The following is a 9,932-nucleotide window of genomic DNA, read 5'->3' as shown; positions in this document are numbered from 1 at the left end:
CACACTGGTTCCGCTTCACTTGGATTATACGATAAGTTAAACTCCTTAGTAGTCTTAGTAAATATGTACAACGCACTTTTCACAGTTAGTGCTGATTCAATCTCGTCTTGCGGGCCCGTCACAAAATGCCAAATTCACTAGCTATAGAGTTGCTAACATCAATCGACGAAAACAGAGTACACTTACTTATCTGACATTGCAGTAGTAGGTAGGTGTATTAGCAGTAGTACTAGTAGCTGCTGTGTTGTTGTGATTCAAATCCCTGTCGTATAAATTGTGCACTGGTCCTATTAACATCTCGCTTTTACAATTAGGATCACTTCCTAAACCGGCAGAATGAAATGGCCACTGTGTGTTGGGCCAGCTGCTCTATTAACTCATCCGATATACTCCTTCTCTTACATCGATAATGTGTATGCACGCGTGTATGTGTGTGTTATATGTTTCAGTTTTGTACGTTCGTGTGTTGGCTGTGTTGTTTTATTAAAAATGCTGATTCCTTTACTATATCCTACATACATTACAAATAAACTGCTTTCTTTCTGTTTTTAATATTGATTTAAATCTTGTGTTGCGTGACTCATTGCTCCATTTCCTTTTGTTTCCATTTTCTTTGACTAAAACATCGTTTGCTAAGGAGAGACAGTGCTGCTTGTAGATGGAAGAAATGTAAATATATGAATACCATCGGGCCAGCCGCAAAATAGAACCCACACACGTTTGTCCTAATTTTGTATTTGTGCTGTTCCTTCCGCCCGTGTTCCGTGTTCTTCTTTCTACTACGGTTTACTCATTTTGCTAGTGTTTTCACGTGACTAAGCGAAGGCTCTGCCTGATCGGGCAGAGAAGCTGCTGCTGCGGCTGCTTTTGGGGGTTTCTCTAGTCAGTTCTTTTGAAAATTTGTTTAATAATATGTTCTCTTGTTCTCCTGTCCCTTCCTGTCTCTGCCATAGTATTGTACATTGTAGTGTTTTTGTTTGTTTCTTTGTTTGTTTGTTTGTTTGTTTACTAACTGTTTACTGTTTACTGTTTATATTTTTCATTCTGCTAAGAAGTTTCCAGTTTTTCGGCCACCGGGAGATGTTCTTTGCTGTTCGTGTTCCATTATTATGGCTTACTTGTGTCTTGAGAGTTTTCTTTTGTTTGTTTCCAAAGAGTTTTTAGAGTTAGCAAAAATAAACCATTTTTAAATAATTAAATTTTGTGTTTTTCCATTACATTTTTTTTCTCATAAAATCACAGTTTTTCGTTTTCACGTGTTTGTCTTGATCTCCCTTAAGCATACGAGGAGCACGACGACCTCTGCGCACAATCGAACCCACACACACACACACCCTGCTGCGCCTCCTTTCCTTCGCTTCTTAGCTTTCCTCATCGACCACCGTCATCCGTTTGTCATTTTGGCCACGAAACAACCTGGATCCGTAAACACTAGGGGAGAGTATAAGGAAACCTATACAAATATCTAAAATCCCAGCCACGATTTGGAATCGAAAATGTGTACGCGTAAAAATAGAGTTTGGCTTTACGAAAGGACAGCACACGGCATACCACAATGCTGCCTAGGTGGTTGATTCTGCGTACGTTTGTCTGCGTGTGCATGAACACCACCACCACCACATCACAACACGGAAAATAGACAGATAGATCACATTAAAATCGCCCCGCTTGCTTTAAATTCCTCAAATCATTGCGTATGATATGTGTGTGCACCGTAACTTAAAACTGGAACTTGCAGCAGGAGCTCTTTCGTGTCGCTCCACTGAAAGTTGCTCTTATCTGTACCACATACATTTTAAAATCACAACGCACCCCCGGGGGTTAAGTGTGTGTACATGAAGAAGTAACCTAAAACCTGTCTAAACGTTCCTTTTTTTGCTCTTGCTTTTCCATTTATTGCACAATGCTCTATTGCTAGGGCTTTTTACAAACTAAACGGGTCAAATAATTGATATGAATTACTGCTGGCCCTCACTACTGTACACACAAACACGTTTCGCTCTAATCGATAATTAAGTTCTGCGCAAACGACCGTCTTCACGGCCTGCCGAAAGACCGAACCGAATCGACCGTTTATGTTTGCATAAATAGTGCCCCGTTAAAGGCAAACAAATCCTATAAAGCAACAACTGGGCTCATGTTACAAAAGTAGGGGAAATAGGAAAACTTACATCTTTCCCATCTTTCCCACCTCCCCGCACTGGCTATGGCACACTTCTATTACCACACACACACACGATTGGAATATGTCTTTGTTCCAACCTGCCGCCCTCTCTGCCGCGATATGTAAAACTACACAATAAAATGAATCGTTTCGACCTTTTTCGCTCTATTTTGCGTGACGTGTTAAAACCTTCTTTTTCCGTAGAATTTGCCAGAAAGGGATCACAATACTGGAAAGGGGATATGTAAAACTAGTTCACTCGCATCATGATGATTGCTTACTAAGCGTGCGCTTGCTGGGCCAACGACTAGAGAGGGACAATATCCTTCTGCTCGGCTAAACGTTCTTGATATGCGCTTTGGACGCGTTTTGATATGGCATGAACATAAGATTAGAAAATGGAATCGTCGTTCCACAAACTCGCCCGTGATATGAGTTAGAATTGTTTCCTCAAAACAAAAACAAAAATACAATCGATGCTCGGTCAAGGTTGTCTCGAAGAGTGATGCCGTTGATGGTGCCGCCTTTTCAAACCCGTTGCCGTTGTTTTGGATTGCCTTTGAACAGCGGGCGAGTAGCGACCACACCACTGTTGTGGGAACGTACGCTTTGTAACGGTGCGCCGATGGGTGATGATCTGGCTCAGAAGTAGACGGGATTCGTCGTACGAGGTTTCGCGCACCTGCGTTGCTGAATTCCCCCCGCTTACTGAATGCCCGGTGGCGGTTGCCCCAGCTCGGCCGCAAAATCGAACAGATGCGGATGGGCGGCATGCGGATGGGCACCGTGCAGGCCGGCCCCGACGTTGCTCCCGTTGCCGGACAGCACCGTCTTGATGGCGGACGTTTTGAGCAGCCGCTTGAGCATGCCGCTCGACCCCCGGTGCTGCAGGCTCTTGTGCGTGGTGAGCGAGTTTTTCGTCCGGTACCGCCGATGGCAGAACTCGCACACGTACAGCGTGTCCGACTGCTCGTGCTTGTCCTGGAAGTGGCGCTTGAGCGAGTAGTAGCAGGAGAAGGTGCGCCGACAGTACGGACACTCCTGGGGCTCGTTAATGCCGCCGCTCGTCGGCGGCGGCATGCGCAACGGCATCAGCTGCGACGGCGATCCGGACGATCCGGACGGTGATCCTTGGCCGCCGCTACCGCTTCCACCACTACCAACACCGACGCCGCCTCCTGGGCCTGGTTGTAGACGGGCCGGGCAGCAAAGCACACACGCATGGACGCAAGATGATGAGAAGAAAAATGGTGAAAGAAGAGAAAAAGGAAGAATATGTTAGCCTTTCCCTTGCACTGGTGTAGCCCGCATGGGGCGGGCGCTCTACGGAGGAGATTCGAGTGTGTTGGCGGCAGTTAATTTGCATTCACTTTTACAGTGTAAATTCAACAAGTGAGAGACAGAGAGAGAGATAGTAGTAATATAGAGAGATAGTTGAGTACAAGTTATGGAAGTCAAATACAGTATTATATAGGCGTAGATATTATATAATATAAATAAATAGAGCTAGAGGTTTATAGAAAACGGGAGTTGGTAAAAAGTTTGAACTGATTAGCAGCAGCAGCGGCAGTAATAAAAAAGTGATATAGGTTGGGGTGTGTGTGTGGCAAGCAAAACGAACGGGCCGCAACATAAACACAAACAAAAACTAAATCGCCACCTGCCGTTGCCTGCCGCAATGAAGGGGAACAGCAGCATTGCACACTATTCAGTTCAAAGATAATGGCGCTAAATATTAACGTAATAGATGGCAGTAGTACGCGGTATTTTAGAAGAAGAAAACGGGCGGGAAGGGAGAGTTAACATAGTTAAACAAAACTAAATTGTATAGCTCTAATAATCAATTCGCTGTCAGCAACCAGCTAATGGTGGGTGCACTCGTGAAGCAATGCCAATCGAGTTTCTTCTAAGTATATACTGAACTGTTGTGCCGCCATTGCAATGATGGAACGACCCCAAACGGAAGTTATTAGCATTAGAAAGAGAAATGTAACCCAAAACTAAACTCGTATCAAATAATGTAAATGATAATGCAGTAAACATAGGGCTTTCATAACACAGTTTTACACTATGTACTAGTTTCTAGTATGCTCCGACGCACATTACGCTGAGAAGAAGCGTTCAAACATGCCCGCGAAGCGTTTACGGTCGAAATCACGATGCGATAACTAAATTGCACATGCGTGTCCAAACAACGAGAGGCTGTATTTTCACATGCATACTATACAATAAATCTAAATATTTTATCAAAACTAAACAATTTTACACTGAATTAGTTGCATCGTATAAAATGAACAATATGGCGGGTGGCTTGGTTCTTTCCAAAGCAGTTAAACAATGTAATGAAAAGGAGTAGCACGAAAACAATGTTTAGTAAAAATGCTGTGCAACATACAGAGTTACCCACACAATAAACAATTTCACGTCCAAACAACACAATATGAATAAGAACGACAAATAAAACATCAACATTCTTTTCAACGTCACATTTAACAAATAAAAAAGCCGAAAAAAGCCCTTCCCGCCCAAATAAAAACAAACTGTAAGCGCTTTTGTATGCAAAAGTAAGGAAACGAAAGGAAGAGTTTAACCTATTGTAGTATATTAGTGAGAAAATGATGATAAAATAGTGATAAAAAACCCATGAAAATTGGGGTAGATGTAAGGAAAGGTGGGACAATATCAATCACATACTTACTTTAGTAAACAATTAGGAAAAAATAGCAAAAAAAAAAACATATACTTACGTACTAAATTACTTACACACACACATAAAAACATACAGTGAGTGGGAGTAGGAGACACACATTCGCGCACAGAAATACATACACACAGATACACAGAGAGTAAGACAAGCAACACACATAGAGATGGGAAGAAACATCATTCATGCGTGGCGGCGGCGCGAGTGCGGCTGCAACTAAGGACTGGTTTATGACCATAATTGCTATGAAATAAAATGTAAAAAACAAACTGTTGTCCCTAAATTAAAAAGAGAAGAAGAAAAAAATACACATACACAAACACTCAGCAAACGAATTATTAGAAAAACACAGCAAGTGATCGACAACAGCAACGAGACGAGATATTGCCATCGTTTCGTCTTACGTGTTTTCTGGTGATTTTGCACTTGATCTTAAGTCCATGAAGAGAACAAAACAAAACACACTAAACAGCCGAGTTTGCACAAGCACGCAACGAAAAACTAAAAAAAAAAAACGATGAAAACATGCAAGCAAATCAAGTTGCCAGTCAGCACTGTGGACACGATCGTACTTCTCAGCACACAACAGCAGCAGCAACATCATCATCAGCAGCAGCAGCAGCATCAATAAACATAGCATAGCAATGTAAAGGTGACACTTGTTTGTTTAATGGAGGATGCTTCATGAGATCACAAAAAAAATGGTAGCTAGAATTACGCAACAACAAGCGCAAGTGTCATGCAGGTAGAACGAGAGCAGAAAAACGGCGAGTCGGAAAGGGTTCCGAGGGATATGTAACGAGTGTCCGACGAGGTGATGGCGATGGTCGTGGTTCGAGTATCGGTCAGAGAGTCTGGCAGCACCTGCAGTACGTGTATCCTTACTCAAAGACGCAGGATCAATCATGGAAGGAGCGATTGGGACAGCACGCAAATGACGCAATGGACGAGAGAGACCGAAAGAAACCTTCTGAGGGATACACTAGGAGCAATCATTGTCTCTCGCTTTCTCTTTATCTTTTCCCTTTCTCCCTCTCTCTCCATCTCTCGCTCTCTCACACTTCTTCTCGCTCTCGCTCTCTCTCTCTCTCACTCATTCTGATTGCTTCCTCATATTCACTATGTGATGATATTTTTAACCACTACAGCTGAATGGTAAGTGGTAAAAAAGATCCCTGAGCTATTTTGGTACACGAGATGGATCGAAGACGGCGAACGATCGATCAAAAGAAGCAATTCTACTCTGAACACGCTAACACACGGGAGATACTCAGGTCCAGATACAAATCCAGACGGAACAATACGCCGGCGTACGTGATCATGTCGGTAGCTTTTTTGTTTTTCTAACATAACGCGTTGGCACTAGAAAAAAACATGCTTTGGAAGTGCAAAAAAAAAAAAATAAACAAACTAAGAAGGAGAGGAGCATGAATAGATGGAAATGTTATAAGGTTTTTATTTTCGAACAGTACGCTCTACTATAAAACTATTGTATAATAATATAGGTGTATATTTATATATGGCATTGTTTTGTTTTCTGTTTCTGTGAGGGTGGTGTGTTGTTTTGTGTTGCTTTTCTTCTGTGGTGTGCACATTTGTATTCATTTGCTTCATCCTATCGCTGAGTTTATTTGTTTTCGTCTTTACTTGCTTTGTTATCGTTATTGTTTTTTTTACGAGCTAAAAACTGGAGAGATATGTACAGCAGTGTTTTGGGGCGGGAAAGGTATCGCATCTCCGCGCTGGGCAACTAACGGTTTACCACAAACTATAACTATTACCAGTATTAGCTATTGTAAATTGTGCTGTGTATGATATGCTAAGTAACGGTGACAGTAGAGAGAAAAGATTACGCAGAGATAAGGAAGCCGGAGGAAATGTGACGGGAAAAGCGACAGGTGGGCAAAGCAGCAGAATTTATAATTCTGAGACGCGATAGTAGATGGCGCAGCAGTAGCGTTGCGAGAGGAGCCTGCCGAGCCAGTACTACTACCACACTACAGAGTACACTACGCCGTGGGGGACAAGTGGGAATAATTGATTAAGCTAAAACGGGTTCTAATTACAGGTGAGAGTACGTCCTCTACTGAGAGAAAGAAGAAAACAGAAACAGTTTCAACCAACAGGGAATTGCAACTGGAATGCTCGAACAAAGAACGATAACGGTTACTCTACCTAACAAGAAGATTGAGTTATAAAGAGACACCAGCATACCTTCCTGCAGTTTGCGGTAGATGGGTGGAAAAATAAAAATAGATTAAGCTTTTCCGTCTTAAAATTAAAAAAAAGCTATGATACTAAACCAACACTTACTCTTCGGGCTGAGGGCTGCTCGCGTGAGTGAGTTGTTCGAAATATTGCAGTTTTAAATAATTATCTTACTTTCCGTTTCTAACATACAGACTAATTAGCTACGCAGACGTTACACGATAAGACACAGGCTGGTGATAGAGCAACAGTTTGTAAGCATACACGATATGCACGAGATGCTCGTTGAGCAGTCATGGAAAATTAAATATCATCAAGTTGCTGTATATAAGTAACGCTCTACCTTAAACGAATGTAGTGATGGATAGGGCAAACACGTAAGAATATTTTAACTATTCACTTAAACCGTACGTACGTATTAGAGAGTGGGAGGCAGATATACAGGTGGACGAAACACAATGCACTTTTGCTAAACTGAGGAAAACAAAGGTTGCGATAGAAAGTGAAGTTGTTAAAGTAACAATAGTTTGCAACGGGCAATAATGCTTCATAGAAGCAAGCGATAGAAGAAAGAAAGCGATAGAAACAGGAAAGGAAAGTTTGGGAGGTAAGAGAGATCAACGGCGTTAGCGCGGTAAAGATATGCCTATACTTCCGAATCATTGAAGCTAAGTAAATAAAAGCTCTGTGTTGTTTAACGAAAAAAAAAAAACACCCTCTCCACCAGTTAACAGTCTTCTCTGTAGCTGTCGATCGGAGAAAGAGGAGGTTGCGAACCATGTTTATCGCTATCTAAATGATACAAGTAAGTTGCTATACAGTCTATATGAGTTGCTACAATTGCAAATAGTGTAAACATATTGTGAGAACAAAGTAACGAGCGTTTAACGTTTGAAGAAAGGGGATGCATATTTGCATTAAGGTAGGGTGTTGGTAGCTGCGCCAACGCACACTACATGGATTCTATTGGTATCCATTTGTTTTCTAGATACGAGTCTAAAGTACTAAATACGAGGCAAACATTCGCTACGAAAGGCGTTGGAAAATGGGCAGCTAGGAACTGTGAAGGGTGAGTAGATAACTATAGAAGGAGCAACAGAGTAACAGAGCAATGAGAACTAAGTGTGTAGACATAAGTGTGTTTGTGTGTATGTGTATGGATGTCTGTAGCATAACCTAAGTGTTCCAGAGAAGGTCACAGAGCGAGAAGTAGGTGTTACTTCCTAGTGGACAGCAGCAGTTCGGCAATACGATAGAGTTTAGAGTTAGAGTAGTTGTAAGGAATGTAAGATAGTACATTCGAAGCTAACTAAGGAGAGCGGAGAAAGAGATAGAAATAAAATTACAACATAAAACGCTAACCTTTCACACACACAGAGAGACACACATAAAGTCTTTCTTTTGCATTCGTATGAGTTTCTTAGAGACACGCTCGCGTACACAAACACACACACAAAGACACGTGTGTATAGGCTCGTTTGTACAGTCCGACTTTGTTTTCTGCCCGGCGTTAACTGCTTGCGATCCTGGAGGCAACCTGTCGCAATAGACTCCTTTTAATTATGTTTTTCTTCTCACATCTGCCCAGTACACAAGGCGTTAGCGATAAGTAATTATATTCGTTCGTTCTTCCTGGTCGGGACACCAAAAAGCAGGTGTAACGCTGTGTAACATTGAGCGTTACAACGATTGATGGAGCTAAGAATGCCGGCTTCTCCGCTCAGTTGTCCACGAGTACACGTTGGTGTTTGGTCCGCAATGATAAATGCTAACATTACTTATAATATCCTTTTGCAGCGCAGGCATTACTTATGCTTTGTTCGTTCGTTCCGAGCGACCGAGCGTAATTTCGTTCATTTGTGCACTGCATACTAGTAGAAGAGTAGTCGTAAGGTGACACCACGTGCACAGCACGCTTCCCTACTGTACGAAAATAGTACAGACGTATTTCTCTCTTTCTCTCTCGCTCTCTATCTTTTTCTTTCTCTTCACCATATTTGATTACTTGCATATTATTGCCTAGGTACTTGTTTGACAGGATGTGTTTGACACATCTCGCCTACTAAGAATTCTCGACGTGTCAATGCAGCGGAGCTAGTTGCGTGTTATTAACTCTCTGGTAAAACTCTGGAGCGCTACGCAAGATACTTTCATTTTCACGATCTCTCGATTTGTTTGTTTTCATTCTCAAGAGGGCTGAGAGTAGTCGCTGTGTTTCGCTGTGTGTTTTTTAATGTATCTAGTGCTCCTCCTAGTTGTCAGCGCTCTCGCAAGAACGCTCCTTCATCTGTCAAAGCATTGTGACAGAGGCTCCACTGGTAAGGAACATCAGGCTCCAACTGGGCGGGTTGCGAAAGGAAAATAGTAGTATAAGGGCACACAGCACATCACCACCAGTGTGTGCTGCACTGAAAGTTAGGCACCCACACCAAAACACACACGCCCACATAGGAGTCGGGATGGCGTTATGCACCCCTCTGTTCAACACACTTGAACATACATGTATGTGTTATTGCTGTGGAGAAGAAGGTGGAGGTAGTGGTGGAGGTAGTATTGGTAATAACGGCGAGAGTACAAAGGGCGAGAGCGCGAGGGATACGTCGAACGGAGGAGCGGCCAGCGTGCTCTAGAAGAACTTTACATCCTTCATGTCCAGCTCGCCGGGCCGGGACTTGTGGTAGGTGTAGATATGCGTCATCAAGGAGTTGCGCGAACAGTAGACGCGCTCGCATATGATGCACCGATACTCTTCCTGCCTTTCCGCATGTTTGTCGGCGATGTGCCGCTTCAGCGACGCTTTCGAGCACAGCACTTTGCCACACAGCTGACATGAAAACAGTTTCTTAGGAGAGCAGC

The 9,932-nt window shown here is 42.8% G+C and overlaps 1 protein-coding gene across 2 annotated transcripts in view; it reads right to left on the bottom strand.

Moving 5' to 3' along the window:
* Nucleotides 1-483: 483 nt before the first annotated feature.
* Nucleotides 484-9,932, bottom strand: part of LOC121590696 (broad-complex core protein) — a 114,518-nt gene continuing 105,069 nt past the window's right edge. Inside the window, exons 10-11 of one of the 2 annotated variants that reach the window (XR_006004469.1) lie at nt 8,439-9,932; nt 3,263-3,348 (exon numbers count right to left, since the gene is read on the bottom strand). Coding sequence is in view for 1 of the 2 variants with exons in the window: in XM_041910591.1 (XP_041766525.1) it covers nt 2,870-3,348 (479 nt within the window). In the remaining variant the exon portion in view is untranslated. Of the gene's footprint in view, nt 3,349-8,438 lie in introns of both variants that reach the window. The other variant, XM_041910591.1, reaches the window with a different exon arrangement.

Source organism: Anopheles merus, chromosome 2R (assembly GCF_017562075.2).
Source record: "Anopheles merus strain MAF chromosome 2R, AmerM5.1, whole genome shotgun sequence".
Classification (NCBI taxonomy): Eukaryota; Metazoa; Arthropoda; class Insecta; order Diptera; family Culicidae; genus Anopheles; species Anopheles merus.
This window is presented reverse-complemented; position numbering and strand designations above follow the sequence as displayed.